Source organism: Ziziphus jujuba, chromosome 7 (genome assembly GCF_031755915.1).
Source record: "Ziziphus jujuba cultivar Dongzao chromosome 7, ASM3175591v1".
NCBI classification, from domain to species: domain Eukaryota; kingdom Viridiplantae; phylum Streptophyta; class Magnoliopsida; order Rosales; family Rhamnaceae; genus Ziziphus; species Ziziphus jujuba.
Window position 1 is genome coordinate 2,956,474 of NC_083385.1, and position 21,302 is coordinate 2,977,775.

At 37.4% G+C, this 21,302-nt stretch overlaps 4 protein-coding genes across 7 annotated transcripts; 3 read left to right on the plus strand and 1 right to left on the minus strand.

The window, feature by feature from the left end:
* The first annotated feature begins 672 nt into the window (after window positions 1-672).
* Window positions 673-12,664, plus strand: LOC107423659 (uncharacterized). The gene is given in 16 exon segments (XM_016033259.4): window positions 673-1,145; window positions 1,452-4,217; window positions 4,670-5,114; window positions 5,306-5,534; window positions 6,042-6,206; window positions 6,513-6,785; window positions 6,906-7,151; window positions 7,311-7,697; window positions 7,813-9,234; window positions 9,349-9,405; window positions 9,742-10,164; window positions 10,534-10,757; window positions 11,061-11,194; window positions 11,511-11,777; window positions 11,885-12,063; window positions 12,172-12,664. Coding segments are annotated over 16 exon segments (7,710 nt in total). The 5' UTR covers window positions 673-757; the 3' UTR covers window positions 12,277-12,664.
* Window positions 12,665-13,616: 952 nt separating this feature from the next.
* On the plus strand, window positions 13,617-16,591 carry LOC107423681 (uncharacterized). 4 transcript variants are annotated; one of them, XM_016033291.3, is made up of 4 exons: window positions 13,624-13,770; window positions 13,875-13,964; window positions 14,778-15,742; window positions 15,857-16,591. In XM_016033291.3, the coding sequence occupies exons 3-4, from the start codon at window positions 14,805-14,807 to the stop codon at window positions 16,353-16,355; spliced, it is 1,437 nt and encodes a 478-aa protein (XP_015888777.2). In that variant the 5' UTR covers window positions 13,624-13,770; window positions 13,875-13,964; window positions 14,778-14,804; the 3' UTR covers window positions 16,356-16,591. The 4 variants fall into 4 exon arrangements, with proteins under 4 accessions (XP_015888778.2, XP_015888777.2, XP_015888776.2 ...); XM_016033292.4 differs by lacking the exon at window positions 13,875-13,964 and having other exon boundaries at window positions 13,617-13,770; XM_016033290.4 differs by having other exon boundaries at window positions 13,681-13,964.
* Window positions 16,592-17,442: 851 nt separating this feature from the next.
* On the plus strand, window positions 17,443-19,293 carry LOC107423633 (uncharacterized). The gene is made up of 3 exons (XM_048478972.2): window positions 17,443-17,670; window positions 18,162-18,244; window positions 19,027-19,293. The coding sequence occupies exons 1-3, from the start codon at window positions 17,592-17,594 to the stop codon at window positions 19,057-19,059; spliced, it is 195 nt and encodes a 64-aa protein (XP_048334929.1). The 5' UTR covers window positions 17,443-17,591; the 3' UTR covers window positions 19,060-19,293.
* Window positions 19,294-19,608: 315 nt separating this feature from the next.
* LOC107423634 (uncharacterized protein At4g00950) lies at window positions 19,609-21,302 on the minus strand. Its single transcript, XM_016033219.4, has 2 exons — window positions 20,456-21,302; window positions 19,609-19,911 (listed from the first exon to the last, which is right to left on the minus strand). The coding sequence occupies exons 1-2, from the start codon at window positions 21,083-21,085 to the stop codon at window positions 19,843-19,845; spliced, it is 699 nt and encodes a 232-aa protein (XP_015888705.1). The 5' UTR covers window positions 21,086-21,302; the 3' UTR covers window positions 19,609-19,842.

The following is a 21,302-nucleotide window of genomic DNA, read 5'->3' on the forward strand; positions in this document are numbered from 1 at the left end:
TCTTTTTCTTTTTTTGGTTTTTATTATATATTCAATGAAGTCTGAGTCTGCACAGAGATGAAATAAATGGCATTTAGTGGCATTATTTTCAAATTCAATAAAGAAACAAGGGCAAGTAAAGTCAGGTGCTCCAATTTTGCCGTCAAAGTCGTGACAAAACAATATTTAGCAAAACATACATACATATATGTATTGCATATATAGATAGAAAATCAATTACTAAAAAAGAAAAATTAAATAAATAGAAAATTAAAGACCACGCCACTAGACGTATATAAATTGAATTTGAGCCCAGCGTTACGTTACGTGTCGTAGGTTACGGACTAACACTATAACACAGACCATCATTTACTGGAAAATCTTGCATGCTTCAAACATTAATACATTTGATAGCCCTTCGTTTGGTTTGGAAATTATGATACAATCACAATCAGATGTAATTAATAATTAATAATATGGTTGGAATATTAGATAAATCGATATCCGGATTGTCCTGCAAAATCGACCTGGTCGCAGCTTTCGGTGGTTTGAGGCAATATATATATATATATATAGTTTTTTCCTTTTCTTCGGATTGGCTGTCGTTTGCGGTTCACTAACAGGACGTTGTCGTTTCGTTTAGCTAATCCTCTCGCATAAAATGAAGATAAATTCACTATTATACCCCCGATGTGTACGTATATATTACTCTCCCTGTCCAGTTCTGCCTCTTCTTCTTCGAGTCTCTCTCACTCACTGAACGAACCTGGAGACTAAAATGGCAGAAACAGAGACACCGAACTCCACTACCGAAATCCCACTCGATCCTATCAAGCATCTCCCTCTGCCTCTTCTCAGATCCGACCCCCTCCCTCCCGCTCCGACCCGATCAGGCCCACCGGGATCCACCATCGATTGGCTTCCAAGCTTCTCGAACCACTCATGGGTTGCCTATGGAGCCTCTTCTCTCTTAGTGATCTCCCACTTCCCCTCCCCTCTATCTTCCGAAGAAACTGTAATTGGACCTTTTCTCCGGCAGGTCTTCGAGCTTACCTCATCTGTGAAAGCAGTCTCTTGGTCTCCCGCTACTCCCTCTATCGGCGAGCTCGCGGCCGCGGCAGACAATTGCATTTGGGTGTTTTCTCATGATTCGGGGACGTCGAAAGGTATGCGAAAACTGCATTGGAAGGTTGGCTATTTCCTTTGTTTTGGCTTGCTGAGAAGATTAACTGAAATAGAACAGAAAAAAAGGAAAAAAAAAAAAAAAAGTCATCTTGAATAAAATAGAATTGGACTATGGTAATAGTTTCTATAAATTGGAGCTAAATGACCAGCTCTGGGAGTAATAACCTTCTGATCGAATCTATAAGAGGATGATGATGATGAGCTCTAGTTTAGTTCCTTTTCTTGTCAATTTGGTTTGGATGCCTTAAATTTCAAAACTTTTTTTTTTTTGTGTCACTCATATTCAGGTTCTTTTTGTTGGAGCCAGAATGCAGTAATGGTACAATCTACAAAGGTGGAAGCAATCAGATGGACGGACTCGGGAGATGGAATTGTTGCTGGTGGACTCGAGGTTGTTTTGTGGAAAAAGAGTAACAGGTCCTGGGAAATTGCTTGGAAATATGAAACAGATCGACCACAGACTCTGGTTTCTGCAACATGGTCAATCGAGGGACCTTCTGCAACAGCAGCTTATCCAAATAAACTGCAGATTGAAGGATCGTTGAGCAATGAGGAAAGTAAATGTGTCTCAGTTTGCCAAAGTGATGGAAAACTGGTATATGGGAAAGTGGAGTTACATCATCCTCTGCCTGTATTAATGATTCAGTGGAGGCCGCCTAGAGGGAAAGAATTAAATGAGCATGCTAAACATTCACGAAGACATGTGCTGCTAAGTTCTTGTTTAGATGGGACTGTAAGGTTATGGAGTGAGATTGATTGTGGAAGGGCTAGAAAAATTGGCAAGGAGATTAATGATTACAAAAAAATGAGGCGGTCTTTCTGTGTTGCCGCTGTAATAGAAATAAACCAGGTGTTGAAGGGAACTCTGGGCTTGGATGTGCATGTATCATGGGCCACAGAAAGTGTGGGAATGCAAGAAACTGGTGAAGGAGCAACAAGGTTTTTCTCCTCTAAAGGTTATGAGCATGACAAGACTGGCAGTTGTGAGTGGATCGTTGGGTTCGGTCCTGGAATGCTTGTTAGTCTTTGGGCTATCCACTGTCTTGATGATGTATCCCCTATGCGATTCCCTCGAGTTACATTATGGAAGAAAGAAGAACTTCAGGGACTTGAAGTTGGACATCTTCATAGGAATGATTTTGCAAATTCTAAAGAAAAAATATTTCTTCCTAAAGTTGCTATTTTAAGGAATGATTTATCCAGTCCCCCAATTATGTGTTCTTTCGTTCAGTTACTACCATGTAATTCCTTGGTTCGGTCACCGTTATCTATACAAAAATCAAATAATACAGGGGATTTATCCCTTAATAAATCTACAGAGAGCAGTTTATCCCTTAATAAATCTACAGAGAGCAGTTTATCTTGCTTGCCTGGTGGATTCTTGGATTTAGATGGTCATACTGGAAAAATCGTACAAGTTGCTGTGCATCCTTGTAGCTGTGAAGTTCAGTTTGCTGTTTCTTTAGACTCTAATGGTTTGCTTCTATTTTGGTCGACTTCTACAATTGCTAACTGCATTATGGGCCGTCCAACATTAATTCCCACATGGGAGCTTTATGGGAAGCTTGTAACTCAAAATTCATGTTCGAAGTATACAAGCTTGAGGTGGGCACCTTTAGTATTGGATCGAGATTTGGTTCTCCTTATGGGGCACATTGGAGGAATTGATTGCTTTATAGTTACAAATCATCAAAATGAAGAAGAAAAAATAGAATGTCATTACTTATGCACTATACCTTTTACAGGTCATGGTCCTTATGAGGAAGGTCCAACCAATATCTTTTCAATTCCTTTGCCATCTAATAAACATAAAACCCTAAATTCTAACAAATTTATGCTTTTGGGCATATGGATGAAGGGGTTTCAAGCTCTGTCATGGGAAGTCACCTTGCATTCTTACGACTCATCTGAAAGTTGCTGTGAATCTGATTTTGAGACAAAAGATGCTGCTGAATGCAGTGTGTGGAGTTTTGAAAGTAGTTTTGCTGGTAAGAAATATTGTATCAATGTACGTCCTTGCTCATCTCAATTACCAGACCGTCAGACCAATGATCCTATTACAAGTTTTGCTGTGGTGTGTCCAGATGGTTTGATTTCGTTTGAACAAAATTCAACATCTTTTAACGATAAATTCTGTGCTTACCCTGCATATATCATGGCCACAGGCTGCTCTAATGGTAGTTTGAAACTATGGAGAAGTAACCAAGGTAAAACATCGACCCCCCACATCCCATGGCAGCTTGTGGGCATGATTGACACACATAAGGGCCCCATTAGTGCTATAAGTTTAACTGACTCTGGCCGGAAGGTTGCAACCATTTGTAAGGAATTTCAGTCAAATAATGTCTCCACGCTTCACATATGGGACTGTGTGCATATTTTGGGTGCTGGGACGTTTATGCTAGAAGATTCAGTAACCCTTGATGGAGAAGTTGTTTCATTAAATTGGTTGACCTTAGGAACTGGTCAGTTATTACTTGGAGTTTGCATGCAGAATCAGTTGCGTTTATATGCTCAGAGGTGTTGTGGTGGTCAGACTTTGTTAAACCCTGTGAAATCTTTGAAAAAGGAAATTTGGATTTGCATCGCATTTGCTTATACTTCTTCTCCCATTCATAACTTCCTCTGGGGACCTAGAGTAACAGCTGTGGTTATTCATGATAATTACTTGTCCATAATTGGACAATGGTTGTTCCTTGATGATAAAAAACGTCAGTATGAAGGCCATCCAAATTATATAAAGGGAAATAACCAGGTTTGTGAGGGTGAAGTGGAAACGGATATTCTTTCTACAATTTTCACTGATTGTGACATTGATGGTTTGAAAGAATTATCACTGGAGGACAATATCAGAGAATACAAGTCTGGAACTCCAGCAAAGATTAATATGAAAAAGGATTGTCTATCCAGCATTTTGTTGGCAGCAACAACTCAACTGAAAAGTGGTTCAGGTACAAAGCTTGGGCCATGGAAAATTCTACAAGTGGTTGAAAAGTTAAGTGGATCTTTGCCAGTTTATCATCCTGAGGCACTGCTTATGAATATGTATGCAGGTATACTATTAGTTCTTTCTGTGGAGAATCATGTAAGCTTTAAGTTTTGAGAGTGGGACTGAGTGTGCTATACTAATTATAATCTTCTTTTGAGATGCTTAGATGAACATGATAAGTATAGGTCATGCAATTTGATATTTTGCTCAATTGTGAATACAACTTAATGAAAGGAAGTAAAGCTGCGGTGAATATTAAAGTTTGTCCACTTGTATGAAGAAAACAATCATTGTCATAATGTAAATTATTAACTTATTAAATGTTGATGGTACATAATGAATTGAGTTTTTATGCTGCTGGTTTGTGATTCCACAGCCAGTTCAAGAATCTTATGTCAATATTCCTTTTCTAACTTAAAGATTCCATTTTGAATATATTTTCAGAATGCTGGTCTTTGGTTGTTTTATTTATGCTTCTTGTTATTGAATAAAGCATCCAAACCTTAATTTGTTTAGGAAATTGGAAGCGTGCATATATGGCAGTTAAGCATCTTGTTGAATGGCTCACTGATAAGAGATCTAAACCAGCAAAGTCCTGCCATATAGTTCCACAAATTCCTTTGTCAAGTTATTTTGAAGGATTTATCCCAAACAGTTTGCCTGATAAAGGATTTCACTGGAGTGGAGATGCTAGTCTAAGCACTTCATCTTTTCAGACCCAAAGAGGCTTGTCCCCATTTGCATATGGCTTAGATTCTGGTCCTCCCAATAATTTGTTGATTTCATCTTCAACAAAACCTGAACTCAGTTCCTTCATGGAGCCTCTTGAGAATTTTCATGAGTTAGCAGCAATAACCAAGGCAGAGAAGACTCAGATTCTTGCTATCATAGATCTTCTCAATGAAGTAGCTAATCCACACTCTGCTTCTGTTTATGAAAGTCTTGATGAATCTGGAAAAAGGTATGGGCATTTGGTGTATAGATTTTATTTTGCGGGCATTACAAGCTTTACTTGTCAAATGATTTTGGTCTTGACTGGATTTATTTTGTCTTTATATAAAAGTCTGTCTACCTTACTCATTTATATTATAGCCTTTGCTTCTATCTATGTGCGTATCATATTGCTTATTCTCATCTATTACCCCTATCTAGGTTCTGGATTGCATTGAGGTTTCAGCAATTACATTTCTCCAGAAGGTTTGGTAGGCCAGCAACTGTGGAAGAGTTGGTTATTGACGCTGGTCTGATAGTATGGGCCTACCATTCTGATTGCCAAGAAAATTTGTTTGGATCTATCCTACCTAGCGAACCATCTTGGCAAGAAATGCGGAAGCTGGGCATTGGATTTTGGTTCACAAATGTAGCACAATTGCGTACAAAGGTAATCTTTGGTTATATTTAGTATCTCTACTCAAAGCACTAAACTAGAAAACTGGTGCTTATCATCTTTTTAATGTTAATAAGAGGTGATTTGTCTTCTCTTTCCATTTCTCCCTAAATATGATATAGTTTACTCAACAATGCATGTAACAGTTCTAATTAATGTGAACTCTCTAGAATTTAATGTTGAATATGATCAATATCTTTTCATTTTTTGTCTGTTCACTTGTGTTAAGAGTCGTGTATATTCTGGTATTTGACTGATTTTGCATGGAAGATATTGATTTTCTACGAGTGAAGAGCATGTTGGTTTAAGGAGGAAGTTTTTCTATCATCCCTCACTTGCACATAACCTGAGGTGTAGTTTGTTTTTGGATCTCGGTTGCTAGGGTTTTCTATATCTCTCTTCCGTCTCTCAAAAATGCTGCATAAACTGATTTCAATTATTGTTTTTGTTAAAATTGTATACATCTCTTTCAAGTAGTTTTGATATTGTTAGTTTATGTAGATGGAGAAACTGGCAAGATTACAGTATCTGAGAAAGAAAGATCCTAAGGATTGTGCATTGTTGTACATAGCATTGAATAGAATTCAAGTTTTGGCCGGACTTTTCAAAATCAGCAAGGACGAGAAGGACAAACCCTTGGTTGGATTTCTTTTACGCAATTTTCAGGTACCATATAAAGTCATTAGGCTGTTATGTCGTATTACTTCTTGTTAGTTAAAAGTGAATTGAAGAGGTATTTTGGGAAAGTCTTTCTTCTTCAAGGTCTCCTTGGACCCCACCTTTCTTTTGTTTATTTATTGGTGCTTGTTTGTGAAAATTGAAACTCCTCTCTTCGATCCCCTCATTGGCTGCTTTCTTCTTGTTCCATTCTTGTTATTTTGAATAAAGCTTGTAACAAGTAGCTAATCAGTGAAGTCTTTTAATATTTTCAATTTTGAATATACATTAGCAATTTAGCATGTCTAATTACAGGAGGAGAAGAACAAAGCAGCTGCATTGAAGAATGCATACGTCTTAATGGGGAGACATCAGCTGGAGTTGGCTATTGCTTTCTTTCTGCTTGGAGGTGATACTTCTTCTGCTATTAATGTTTGTGCAAAAAACCTTGGGGATGAACAGCTGGCACTAGTAATTTGTCGACTAGTTGAGGGGCGTGGTGGACAATTAGAGCATTATCTTATAACAAAGTTTATACTTCCATCAACAATTGAGAAGGGCGATTGTTGGCTAGCAAGCCTTCTGGAGGTGCCTAAAATAAAAATTCTAAACTTTCGTACTTTTCTTAAGACATCATTATACAGAGCTGCATGTGTGACATCTTTTGGTTTTCTTAAACAACTCACAATGGACTCTTTTGATTTTCAGTGGGAGCTGGGGAATTACTCTCAATCTTTTAAGAACATGCTTGGTTTCCAAATAAACTCTGCCAATGAGAAGCCTGCAATCATATCCAGTCATATTACTTTCTTGGAGCCTAACATTGGTTTGTATTGCCTTTCACTAGCAACCAAAAATTGTATGAGGAATGCTATAGGGGATCAAAATGCGGCAATCCTTGCTAGGTGGGCAATTTTGATGACAGTTACTGCCTTAAACAGATGTGGCCTTCCTGTAAGTTTATTTTATAGTGCATGCTATATATGTGTCTAGCTTATACGTTTATTATTTGAACTGTCACCATCTGGTAGAATGACTGATAATAGACCAGTCACCTTTGTTGTTATGTTTCGATTTAGAACGCATGCTAATATATCCCATGCTTGTTGTAAGCTTGAAGCTTTGGAGTGCCTTTCATCTTCAGTGATCACTCTTGCAAATCAAGGAAATGTGTTTGACTTTGAGCATTCCAACATTCTGCGTGGAATTTTATTTCCTGCTCCAAGAGACTCTTCTAATTGGTTATCAGGTGATGTGGCTGCCAATTTGGAGTGCCACACTAAATTAGATCTGGCACTTCAATACTTTTCAAAATTGATAAGAGAGCATCCAAGCTGGACTGACACCATTGAGAATTCTGCTGGATCTTCTACATCCTCGAGGGAGTATGAAAGTGATCAACATGTGGAACTTCTTGAAAGTTTCAGACGTAAGTTATACAGAGGGCTTGAACAGTATGAGCAGAAGTTCTCATTGCTTCCTCTCTCTCTAATTAGCAAGGTACATATTATAGCGTGTGATACACCTATCAAGCTTCAATGACTCTTGCCATAAGGCTTGTCATCTTTTATCTTTCCAAAGGTACTTATTTATTTTTTCTTTTTTCATTCTACAGATTTCACTCTCATTGTATAACCAGGGGCTATTAGTTATTGGCTATGATATATTACGTGGATTTATATGTCAAGATCACTCACAAGATAAAAGCCAAATAGGAGATAACATGCTCTTATATCCTCCTTTGCATAACCCTCTCTTGAAGGTTACTGAAGAAACCTCCCTGCTGTGTTCACGGTTTATTGCTGCCTGCAGTATAGCCTGCTCACAACTGAAGCATTATACTGAGGTTTATGAATCTTGTGAAACTAGATCATCTTCAGATGCCTGTAGTAATTATTTTCAAGGTCTTATATTGTCATTGCGGAGTTTAAGTGCTTCTTTAAGGATTATATGTGAATCACTCAGCAAAGATCTTACCCTGAAACCCCTAATGATTATTGATTTAGTTGAATATTATGTATATTTTGCATATCTTTGGCTCCATAGAAATTCAAGAGGTCTCTTGCTGTTGATGCAACCAATCTTCGTTACATATACCAATGGGCATACGCCTTATGAATTTGATATTGAGAATCTGAAGCAAGTGCTCCCTGAGATTGCAAAGCTGGTTTCTCAAAATTTGTTGTTTGATGATGTAGGACAAAGTCCTCAGGTTTTTAAAGGGCTGTTAGAAAATCATAGCAAAGATGTAACACATTCAATTCCAGCAGATGAACGATGGCATGTTATAGGGGCCTGTTTGTGGCAACATATGTCCAGATTCATGAATCATAAATCAAATATGATGTCCTATAAACTTGAAGATAGCTTTTCTACTGGTTTATCCCATGGAAAACTTTCTCCGTGGGCATCTAGTTCCCGACATTTGGAATCTGATAACAGTTTAGAAAAACAGATTGGGTTGGTAACATTGGACTTGGTCAAGTTATTGAAAACCACACTTGCACATATTTCCTCTTATTATGTGAAACAGCTAGCGTCATATCTGTGGCAGAAAATGGACAACGGGTGGCATGTAATAACTCTTGACTGGCTAGAGGAATTTAGTGAATCTCAAACCAAAGCCTTGTATCAGCATCTGAATTAAGAAATTATCAGTTTGGACATGATGAATGGAAAAGATGAATATGATACACTTTGGGATATTTGTGCTGATCCTAAAATGATATCTGAAAGCTTTGCCCAGGAAAAAATAAGTTGGTTGCATTGCTTCGATTATAAGCCTTCTAAGGGATGGAATGACATATGTAAAGTCATCAGAGAGGTAGATAGAGCTGAGGAAACTCATAATCATGAAGGTACACCGAGCACGAGTTCAGCCACTAGCCAAGGTGGGTCACCTTCTACTTCTAGACGCCTGTTCCGCAATGGCCAGACTTTTTTGAGTTCGTGGCAGAAAGATACAACAGTTACAAAAGAAATTACAAGCTTCAAAAGCCCTCAAGAAATATTTAAGAGGAATGGGGAGCTTTTGGAGGTATCCTTTAATCCATTCCTTTCGCTTTTTGCATGTTGTTTCTTGTAATATCATTTTATATATTGTCACTATGGATGGACCTAGAGTTTTGCGTTAAAGATCTATTTTTAACAGGCATTGTGTATCAACTCAATTTATCAACAACAGGCTGCAATTGCCAGTAACAAAAAGGTAAGTCCCAGCACACAAAGTCAAACCTTGATTCCAAATTCTATAATTTGTTTGTGTTTTCTGAGGATATAAGTTTGCAGTTCTATTAGTGTACAGTTAATTCTTGGATACGTACCCTTATGTTGTAAGGTCTTGCCAGAATGTGTTATGTCGTGTCAGCTTCTATTTATTTGCACAAGAGCTCCTTTCATTTATTTTCGCAGTATGCGTTGGTTAATTGATTTAAATTGATTTTTCAATGTTTATTGATATCTTTTCAATTATAGTTATGCATACCTTCACCTAGTCCATAATACACAAAAATCAATATTTAATGTCAGCTTTTATCTGATTCAGGGCATAATGTTTTTTAATTGGGAAGATAGGATGCCTTTCAGAGATCAATCACAATATATCTGGTCAGAGGCTGACTGGCCACTGAATGGGTGGGCTGGTTCTGAATCTACCCCAGCTCCTACATATGTTTCTCCTGGAGTGGGTCTTGGGAGCAAGAAAGGGGCACACCTTGGTCTGGGCGGTGCAACTGTGGGCATGGGCACTTTGGCAAGCTCTGGGAGAGACTTGACTGGTGGTGGAGCATTTGGGGTTCCAAGTCATATCGGTGCGTCTAGTTTTGGTTGGGAGGCTCAAGAGGACTTTGAGGAGTTTGTTGATCCACCAGCTACTGTGGAGAATATAAATACAAGGGCTTTCTCCAGTCACCCCTCTAGGCCTTTCTTCTTGGTTGGCTCAAGCAATACACACATTTATTTATGGGAGGTATGAGATTATCTGGCAGTGTTTAGTAGTTTGTATAATTAATCATTTGCATAACATTTGCAATCCTTGATCTGGTATCTGCATTGATCGTCCTTGAGGAAGAGTTTTCCCTGGGACGAGAGTAAAGATGATGAGGTGGCAACTAATGCTTCCGTGTAGCCTTTTCTTCCGCAGACCTCCAATATTTCTCTCCTGTCATACTGTTCTGATTTATGCACCTCTAGAGTACCAAAAAGAATACTGCAAGTGAATCTGCGGAAGGGATATAGAAAACGCATTACTCAGTGCATGAGTTGGAGTGTGTTGAGTTGATATTCTTTATTATTGTAACTTTTAGTGCAAACTCACTTGTTTGAAATTTAATTACAGTTTGGTATGGACAAAGCTACTGCAACTTATGGAGTGCTTCCTGCTGCAAATGTCCCTCCACCATATGTACTTGCTTCTGTATCAGCATTGCAATTTGACCACTGTGGACACAGATTTGCAAATGCTGCCTTAGATGGTACTGTGTGCATATGGCAACTGGAAGTAGGAGGAAGAAGCAATATTCGGCCCACAGAATCATCACTTTGCTTTGACGGCCATGCATCGTATGTGCTTTTCATTTATAAAGTTCAAGAGCAATAATCCTTTTGCTTTTTCAGTTGAAAGTGGTAGATCCAGAAAATATTGCCACCATTTTTCCGATATTTATTTGGTCTGTTTTCTGCCTTTGGCAAAAACTAGAAGCTATTAATCTAATTTAGCAAAACTGATGATTGTTTTGGGTTAGTTATTGTTCTATAGTAGCCAGATCAACGGTAAAAAATCCCTTAGGAAGGATGAGTACTGTTGGAATCTTTTGTCATGTTGTGCTGTTACATTAGTTATAAATAAAGTTAAATCATTTGCAGGGATGTGAGTTACGTCACTTCATCTGGATCAATCATTGCTGTGGCTGGACACAACTCCAATGGTGTTAATGTTGTTATTTGGGATACATTGGCTCCACCAACAACATCACAAGCTTCTATTATATGTCATGAAGGTTTCTCTACCCCTTTCCTTTTTCAATATATAAATATATATATATATATATATATTTTTTTTTTTTTTGTGGAGCTGGGGCTGGGAGTGGGGGTGGTGGTCTTGCAACCTCTCTGTTCCTGCGGCCTTCCGAATTCTATAGATCTTGATAAAAAGAGTAGGAACGCAAATGTTGGGGATGGGGAAATGTTTTAACTCAAAAGATGATCAGAAGAATATTTATTTTTTTCATATAGGAGAGATAAACTCAACCATTTCTATTTCCTTAGTTGAGATTGTTCTTTCATTTCTTATGACTTTCCTCTTTTTGTTTGAAGGTGGTGCACGCTCTCTTTCCGTCTTTGATAATGACATAGGAAGTGGTTCTATTTCCCCCCTTATTGTGACTGGTGGTACAGGTGGTGATGTAGGACTTCATGACTTTCGTTACATTGCTACTGGAAAGACTAAAAGGCACAGGCACTCTGATAATGGTGAACAAACCTTGAATAAATCATCAAATATTGACATGCGGACAGGGAATACCAAATTTGGTGAACGAAATCCAAATGGGATGCTTTGGTATATACCAAAGGCTCACTCAGGTACGAGCAAATTAACTTTTATGGTATAACCATGCAGATCAATACATATCATCATACAGACCAATTATCATTATTAATATGTTCTTAATGGATTAATCTGACTGAAGGGAGTGTCACCAAGATATGTACAATCCCAAATACAAGTTTGTTCTTAACGGGAAGCAAAGATGGAGACGTTAAACTTTGGGATGCCAAAAGAGCTAAGATGGTATGTCATTGGCCAAAATTGCATGAAAGACACACATTTCTGCAACCTAGCTCTCGAGGTTTCGGTGGGGTAGTTCAGGTAATCCTTTTCTTTGCAATCATTGCGACTTAAAAAGTTCATATTTTATTAAATCTTGTTTGTCAGAGAAACGACCTTTGCTGAAACAGCATCACATTTCTCTTGCAGGCTGCTGTTACAGATATACAAGTTGTTTCACATGGTTTTCTTACATGCGGTGGAGATGGCACTGTAAAGCTGATTCAGCTAAAGGACCATTATCATGGAACATAAGCAAGTTGTTTAGGCGTTCAGCCCCATGATTTCATATATAACAAGAAGACCAGCATGAGCTGGGATCGAGGCCTTGTTTACTATGTATAGTTATCAGCACTGTTCTGAGACCAATGAGCGAAAGCTAAAGGAGCATGGAAGAGTTTCAAATTTTTGCGATACCGTTTATACGTTTACTTTCATTGTTATGTGTACAGTGCAACAGTTGATTTGTCTTTTTGTTGAGCTAGGATTAGGATATAAACCCGTCTACGGGGTATAATTATAGTTAGAAGTTTTGCATATATAGTTGTATTCTGTACTAGCTCAGTATTACCAATAATTTTACGATTTGCCTTTCGGCTCAAATGGTTTATCTACCTCTTTAATTTCCGTAGTTTGATTATTAGTTCGGAAGTCGTCTATTTCTTCAGTTTGATTTCCAACCAACCAAATTCTTTTCTCCTTCCAACTGCCGAAAGGTGAAATATGCGACGTTACCAGGGAGGGACTTTTTTTTTTCTGTGGGTGCAAAGGGCATAATATTGAACAAGCTGCACCAAACATTTGTTAGTGTACCCATACGTGGCATAAGTCAAAAGGCAAAATATTATTATAGTTGAAGTTCAAACATTGCGTTCTCTAATCTAATCGTTGTAAATATTTACCATAATCGTCCGTACGCATACGCCCGAACTGTGACCTTGACTCTCTTGCGTCATCGACCAATGAGAAACTTACGCCTGTAACTCAATCATGCCTAAACGCCTCCAATTTTCTAAAATGCTCCCGTAACCAATTATAAACCCACAAAATGACATAACCATTGGCATATTGTCTACTCATATTTTCTGCCCTCTTTATCATTCAAAACGTGTAATCACATGCAAGGATTTTATGTCATAAGTTTCCTACCAAATCTCATCAAGATGTTGATCAGCCATCAGAATTAAAATCGGACGGCTGTTATTCCATATTTATAAAATATATAAGGTTCCACTCCATTCATATATATATATATATATATGTGTATTTATATTTGTATTTTTTGTTAAAATGTATTTTGTGCTTATCCATTCCTTAGGAGAAGCCGAAGAGGGTGGTTGGTCGGAATTTGGACATGGGGATTTTTCTTAATTGACTCGCATCGTACCCTCTAAATAGAATTTAAACAGATAAAGGATCTTATCCCTTCAAGGAAAAGGTGGACCCACAACCAAACCTTTGATTTGCCTCCCCCAACATGCCACGTATAGTAATCCACCAACTCACTCAAACTGCGACTTACAATTGCTGTACAATAGAAATACCCGATGGATCCCAATTGAAAACGACAATGAAAATAAAGCATACCAAAACACGACGACGTTTAGCTTTTTTTAAAGATTTTTATCACTGTTGCTTATAATGGAAAAAGAAAGGCTGATGATTGTGCAAACCGACAGCGGAGAGAATGATAACTGTAACACAAAAGCAAGGCTGACACCACCCCCTCTTCTCTCTCTCTCTGACATGGTTCATCTTCTTTCTTGCTCTTAGATTCCCTAGTCTTGGATCTCAGAATCAAACCGTTTATTTTTTTTTCTTTTTTCTTTTTTTTATTTGCTTTGCATATGTAGCTTCAATGATATCGGATCTAAAGTGGTTTACTTGCTCATATCCACATGCCCTTCATTCAAGTCACTAATTCAATTCAGCTTATCTGTTGGGTTTGTTCTTCTTTGTCCTTATTTGTCTTCTTATTTTTCCTTTTTGTTAAAATATCTCTTTTGCTTGTTTGAATTTTTGGGTCTGTTTTTTTCTGGATTTATTTTGATTTGGGTTTGTTTTCTTATACTGATTATGATGTCTTCAGGGTCCCAGTTGAGATGGAAATATATGATTACATTTTAAGCCAGTTTGATATATTTTTGAGAATTTTCTATGTTTCAGGTTTCTAGTTTGTTGATTTTATAATTATTTTCAGTTTATTTATCAAAGTATTCTTTTTTATGATCGCTGCATGCACTGGAATCATAATAAAGGTATTCTAATTAGTAATGGAAACTTTCAGGGTCATAAATAATCCGTTTATTGACTGCATTAAACTATCTTATGCAAAGAGATGATTTGAATTAGAAACTTCTTTCAAAAGCAAAAATTTCAGTCATATATATTACCTGAAGCACGAATATTTGGTCGTTCCTGTTAGTAAATCTGTATCATTTCCTATTTTCACAACTTGTCTTGTTACAGTAAATCTTCTAATCGCCGTAGCCTCAGGAGAGTAAATCTATGTGCATTTGGGTGACTGAATTACTATTTTGACTTAGTGATGATGGACACGTTGAAAACTGTTTTATAACCACGAATTTCCAAAGCTGTTGGCCAGTAGATTGAAATTTTTCCACTTTGCTACAGGCTACAACTACATCGTCATTATTTGACTTCTGAATCACTCTGGATCCATTCTTACAAATAGAAGTTTTCACTTTCCTTTTCAAGTATATAATCTTACAAATTTTAATTTTCTTTACTCACAGTGAAATGTGTGAAAGTAGAGGAGAGTAATGGCAGCAGCAGAAGCAAGGGCAGTGTGGCAGAGAGCAGCTAATCGTTGCTTTGTCCAAGAAGATGCAAAAAGAGCACCGAAGCTAGCTTGCTGCCAATCACCATCTTCAACATCTAAACAGGTTGAGGCAGGTCCTACAACTGCAGCATATGGGCCAGATTACCCTTCAAGCGGTTTCAGGCCTTTCAGTAGGAATTCTTCATATTCTAATTTATCCCTAGACACAAGATGGTGGCTGCAAATGCAACCCAATTATGGATACCAGAAGGGTTTGACGTATGAAGAGTTAAATGCATTGGAGTCGGAGGAGGAAACTTTAAGAACTGGAATTGAGGATCCAATATCTGAAATTAGTGAGGTCCGTCCACAGACAGGAGAATCTACTGGTGTTGATGGTCAGAATAACAGCGAGTCTTCTCTCGATGTAGATCATGGTGCAGATGTTTGTATGAAGAAAGCTTCTGAAGTAAAGTTTTTACATGGTAAGAACATGGAGGAACTTGAGGACACAACAGAAAGCTGTGAAAGTATAAAATTGGATTCTAAAAACTGCCCCAATACCAAACAGCCGAATGAATTATGTATTGGTCCTGAATATAATTGGATGGGCAACGAGAAGACAGAGCCATGGTGGCGGATGACAGATAGAGATGAATTGGTCTCCTTGGTTGCAAGGAAATCACTTGATCATATTGAGAACTGTGATCTTCCCCCACCACAGAAGATGTGCCATAGGAGACACCCACATGCTCATATTGGGTATTTGGATCAAGAGGAAAATTTGGTATCATCTTTGGATTGGTTAGCCCCAACTGGTGGTCTTTCCAACAGGACAGTTTATACAGAGGGCTTTGCTAACTCTCGAAGAAAGCACGAAATACAGGAGTTTTTAACCGAAAAGGAGCTCAACAATTATGGTTCCAACAAACCTTTCAGGTACTTATTTGGATTAAAGTTTCCCTGGCTATATCAGTTATTTCATATGCTTTTCTTATTTCATACATAAATTCTTAAGCTTTAATTTTGTTGGGACACCTGCGACCTCAAAAGCAGCCCCACTGCAACCCTCCAGAGTAATTCCACAGAGACGCAACTAGATCTAGCTGAAGGGGAGCTTAGTAAAGCACAGCTGATAGAAGCTCTCTGCCATTCTCAAACTCGAGCAAGAGAAGCCGAGAAAGCAGCAAAGCAAGCTTATGCTGACAAGGAGCACATATTTTCTCTCTTCTTTAAACAAGCCTCACAACTGTTTGCTTATAAACAATGGTTTCGATTACTGCAGCTAGAAACCCTTTATATCCAAGTTAAAAACAACGATCAGCAAATTTCCACGATGTTCCCATTGGTTCTTCCATGGATGTCTTACAAAGGATTGAAAAGGAAACCAAGGAAGAGCTGGCGTAAAGGTGCCAAGAGCAAACGATGCAAGCTAGGCCGACCGTGCCATGATATTACCAAATACGCTGTTGCTTTGGCATTGGGATTGAGTCTTGTTGGTGCTGGTTTGTTCTTGGGATGGACGGTGGGTTGGATGTTACCTTCTTTCTAGCTAGGCTGCTTAGTTTCTGAACAAATCTTTTCATGGTTTCTGTGATTACTGGTTTGAAAGGGAAGTTGGGTAGGTGAGTAATTTCTATTTTGTTTTTGTTGTTTCGGTTCTCTTGTATGTAGATTTTTCAATATACTTTGTTGTACAAATGATTTCATGAGATTGTGCTTGTAAATATTGGGGTAAAAGAACAAGTTTCTGAAGCTTCATCCAATTCATTTCCTTGTTTTCGACAACTATTATTGTTTCCTTTTGTTTCCATATGATTAGGGGGGAAAAATGAAGGAAAGATATAATGGTTCCAAGACTAGTTTCTGGGATCAAAAATCATATAATTGTAGGCAAGTTTTTAGTAATAGGTTTCTACTTATCAATTGGTAATTGTAATTTTCACAACGCCCTTCTAAAATCTTGTAATAACAAAGATTCTTCCCCATCAACAATTCATCATTACTCAAGATTCTGAACTGAAATTGTTAGGTTTGAGAATCTGTTAAAAAAAATATTGAGGTGTACAAGTCATTAAACTATCATTGAAACATTAACCCAAAAAAAAAAAAAAAGTATCAAAAAATAAAGCATGGAAAAAAAATTAAAACATATAATTTAATGAATCCGAAATTTCCAGTACAACACTGTAGTTGAAAATTATTGCTGGAAAAAAAAATTATGTCATATGTAAAAAATAAATAAATAAATAAATAAAATCATGAGCAGAGGGTGGACGGAGAGTCGAGGGGCATGCATAGTTGAAAATTGACATTATTTAATCCACCTGTCGTATGTTGGTCATCAAATTTAAATGCGATTTGACAATAAATGTTGTATTTTACTACCACCCGCAAAAATAAATTAAATAACAAAAAAACAAAGAATTGCCGTTTCACTCTAAGCAAATTTTCGATTGTTGGACAAATAAAATTAATTCACTTGCCAAGCCATTCACATTTTTACTTTATGCTTTGATTTGAAAATTATATGAGGAAGTTATTGTAATAAAAAATTTAAAAAAATATATATATATCGATGGTTTGATATCGGATTTGGGTAGTCAAATCGAATCGAATAATTTGAGAGTTCGCAGATAGATCCGACCCGTTACGTCCCAGCGGTAGTTTGCAAGGGGATCCAAATCCATTCCAAGCATCGCTCCCGTCACTCAAGAGTCGGAGACGCAGGCAAACCAAAATTCAAGTGGAAAGCCCTCAATTCGCATACACACACACACACACATCAATGGCGGTGATGGAGAAGTTGAGGATGTTCATAGCCCAAGAGCCAGTCGTCGCAGCTTCCTGCTTTATCGCCGGCGTTGGTAACCCCCTCATTTTTGCACTTGCTCTCATAAAACCCTTAACTTTTTCGATGCTTTTTTATTTTAATTTTTTCCTCACAATTTGATTGGCCTTTTGTTTCTTTTCTATGCATTGGATACATGGAGGTGTTTGTTTTGGAAATTATGTTAAATTTGGGGTGGGCGATTTTATCTACCCACAGACTTTTGGCTCAATTCGAACACCAGAGGTCATTGCCACAACCAGATTAGATATATTAGAGTTTCAATGCCAAGAAATAAGTATCCGAAAAGCCATGAGCTTTTCATGAATTTGGTTTCTACACACCCCCCCATTTTTCCTGCTTATAGTTTACAGATTTTAGGTTTTTTTTTTTTTTTTTTATTTAGTTAGATTCAATAATGGGTAGAAATGCCTTGTTTTGATGCTGCTAGTGATAATAATTATGGGTATTTGTTTGACTCGAGAGGGTGATTAACAAAGTGCTGATTATATGATGTTAAAATTTCAGGACTTTTCCTTCCAGCAGTGGTAAGGCCCATCCTGGATTCTTATGAAGCATCCAAACAAGTTCCTCAGCCTGTTTTAAGCGATGTAAGTGTTTAATATGCTCTTATTTCATTTTGTGATCACCATTTCTTACCTAATTATACAACTCTTTTTTGTTGGATCACTTGCTTCTTTTGTGTTGTCATTCTTGTGAACTTTTTCATTACCAATTTGGGTGTAAGTGACTATTTTGTTAGTTAAGAAACATATTCATCTTCAACATGCTATGTAGTCAAAGAATCTAACAAATGTGGATCGCAGTGGCCTTTTCACCTTGTATCTTTAGCCTTAACTATCTCAATGCCATTACCAAGCCTTTTGAAATAGATTCACCCGATTTGGTAACATGCTTTAAATTAAGATGAAAGAATAAGGAAATCGGAATCCTGAATCAGTAGATCAACTGTAAACTGTTATATAAATCAAGTGATAATTTCTTGTTACTACTCCACTTCCATTGAATCAGTTTGAGTAGGAAATTTTAGTCCTGTCTTCTTGTATCCTTGAAGCCACATGTAATGCAGAGTATATAAATTCTACTCTCATTCATATGTATCTTTTTTTCTACTTATTTGAGAATGGGGTGTTTGGTTTAATTGCATCTTGAAATAAGCACATAGACCGAGCACAATACAAATGTTGACATGCATCCATTCCAGCAACAGTATGGTAATTTGCTTATCAATAAATAGGTTTATAGACTGGAGGGAAGTCTGTTTTACTAACTATTCGATTTCATATGCATGTTTTTTTATATGGTTTTTGATTTACACGTTCTTGTTATCAACCCCTTTTAAAACAATGTTCAAATGTTGAAAATATTGCAGGTTGTTGCAGGTATGACGGGTAAGAAACAATGATGATGCGGATGACTTAATTTCCAAGAATCCAAGCTTTTGGACATTTTTCATTCCCATTTGCGATTAAATAAGCTTACAATGATTATGGAGAATTAAGTGATTCGGGCTGTTGAAATGTCTTCCTTTTTTATGTATGTTACGTGTAAGCGTATGAATGGTTTTAGAACCAGGTTGATTTTATGAAATTTGAAGTTCATTTAACCAGGGTAATACAATATATTTCGGACTTGTCAATCCAATGGTTTATATTTTTCACTGTTAATTTTATTTTAAATTAGTCGTTGCTGTCAAATCAAATTCAATGCGTTTGCACCCCAAGCAACAAGCAAATTTGAGATAAACTTTAATTGCAGATGTTTAGCTGCATTCACTATAAATGTGATAATCATATTTTGATAAATTACCTGCGACATTTGAGATGTATATATTTGTTTTGACAAATAATAAAGACGAGCGCATGTAGGCATTGATTGAAATTACAAGTTTATTTATTTTTGAAAGTAATGAAATTACAAGTTAGAAGTGAAAATGAATACAGATTTATGATGATAATTCTAAAATATATAAAAATTGATTCTATATTTAGAGTTGGGTTACATAACATAGACCATAATATACATACCGGAGATAAAGTTTTGAAGATAACAGGCTATTTAAAAACGCTCCAGTTGTTAAGGTATGAAGCTAAAGAGGTAAAAGAAAACGCTGGAAGATATCAGACTTTTTCAGTCTATCCGATAATTGATATAGACGTAACTTGGAGTCCTCAGAGTAGAATCTCAATCAGAATCCATTCTTCAGTTTTCTGCTCTTCCATGGGACTGCATGCTTCAAGCCCTCATAGATGGTTTCCTGCAGAGAATTCCATTGTTACTAAAATAGAGTGCAAATTCAATTTCTTAGGAAATAGAGATTTTTTTTCTTTTTTCTCTTTAGATTTAGGCAGGCAACATATTCTCTCTCAACCCTACTCGATTCCTACCTACTTCTGCGAAACCTACTAAAGTTGACCTGAAAAATCTGCCACGGCTTGGGCGGGAAATTGGGCCACTTATCCACTTGCAGAGACTTTGCCCGCAAAAGTAGGCAATTTATCAAAGCATATTAATGCTCTGTAAATATGACTTTTCCAGCAAACCATTACAACCACAAGTACTCCAATTATTCATGATTCAGCTAACTCATTATGATGGAATTTATATTTAAAATTTGAGTACTAAATGAAATCTATTATTCAGAAACAGAAAAATGAATTTATGAAGAAAGAAGGTTAACCCATGCCCTCCAATCCACAATTCAAGGATTCCTATGCACGTATAGAATCAAATCTAAGTGAAAAAGATAAAAGAAAATTAAAAAATTAAAAAAGAAAATAGATAGAAAGAAAGAAACCTACCCAGAAGGAAGACCTTGGATAGGTAATATTAGAGAAGCTCCCACCTCTTCTAATCCTTGTCATCTTCACCTTTCCACCGGTATTCTCCCTCTCTCCCTCGTTGCCACCACCATCACCATTCTCTCTGTCCACAGAAGATGGAAAAACATAACTACTCCCACCACCGACATCTTTATTACCCTTTATCACTCTCCTCCTCCATGAACCAAACCACCCTCTTTCCTTGACTCCTTTCTTGCTAAGAACCATAGCACCAAGCCTCCCTCTCTCAGGACTAAAAGAACCATAACACTCTTTACCAATCCTAAAAGAAGATGACTGAAATCTTGACCTGCTCACGTAAGGACCTTCGAAGACAGTGGTGGGTGAAGGAAGTTTTGTATCCAACAAAAGCCTTGGAGGAAGTTCTAAGCACTTTGGGGTTATGTCTGTGGGATTGAAAATGGTAGCTAGAGCATTGCAAGTTCTTGGCTTTCCAGGCTCTTCTTCCCACCTAAATGGTACTGATACAGAGGCGTAGAGTGGTGGGGTTAGCATTCCAGGACGTTCTGGCGATTGCATTGGTGGTGGGAGTGAAAACAGAGGCAGCTTCGGTGTGGAGCTTGACTCTGGCTCTGCTTCAGATCCCATTTGCCTAAAAAAATAATAATAATAAAAACCGCGTTTTGTGTTTTGCTTTCTAGAGAGTTGCAAAATAATAAGAGATTGGTGTTTATAAGAGACTGAATAATTTGGCGGACTAGAACCAGAGAGGGGACAGTGATGAAGAAAAAGGAGAGTCTAAAAGGAAAAAGCCATCCCTTTCAGTCGCCTTGTCCTTCACTGCAGAGCAAGTATACTAAAAGTG

Coding starts and splice junctions, on each gene's coding strand:
- LOC107423681 (XM_016033292.4), top strand. CDS start 14,805: ATGGCAGCAGCAGAAGCAAGGGCAGTGTGGCAGAGAGCAGCTAATCGT. Junction 15,743..15,856: donor GGTTCCAACAAACCTTTCAG/GTACTTATTTGG, acceptor CGACCTCAAAAG/CAGCCCCACTGCAACCCTCC.
- LOC107423633 (XM_048478972.2), top strand. CDS start 17,592: ATGGCGGTGATGGAGAAGTTGAGGATGTTCATAGCCCAAGAGCCAGTC. Junction 17,671..18,161: donor CTGCTTTATCGCCGGCGTTG/GTAACCCCCTCA, acceptor TTAAAATTTCAG/GACTTTTCCTTCCAGCAGTG. Junction 18,245..19,026: donor CTCAGCCTGTTTTAAGCGAT/GTAAGTGTTTAA, acceptor AAAATATTGCAG/GTTGTTGCAGGTATGACGGG.
- LOC107423634 (XM_016033219.4), bottom strand. CDS start 21,085: ATGGGATCTGAAGCAGAGCCAGAGTCAAGCTCCACACCGAAGCTGCCT. Junction 19,912..20,455: donor ATCCAAGGTCTTCCTTCTGG/GTAGGTTTCTTT, acceptor AATTCTCTGCAG/GAAACCATCTATGAGGGCTT.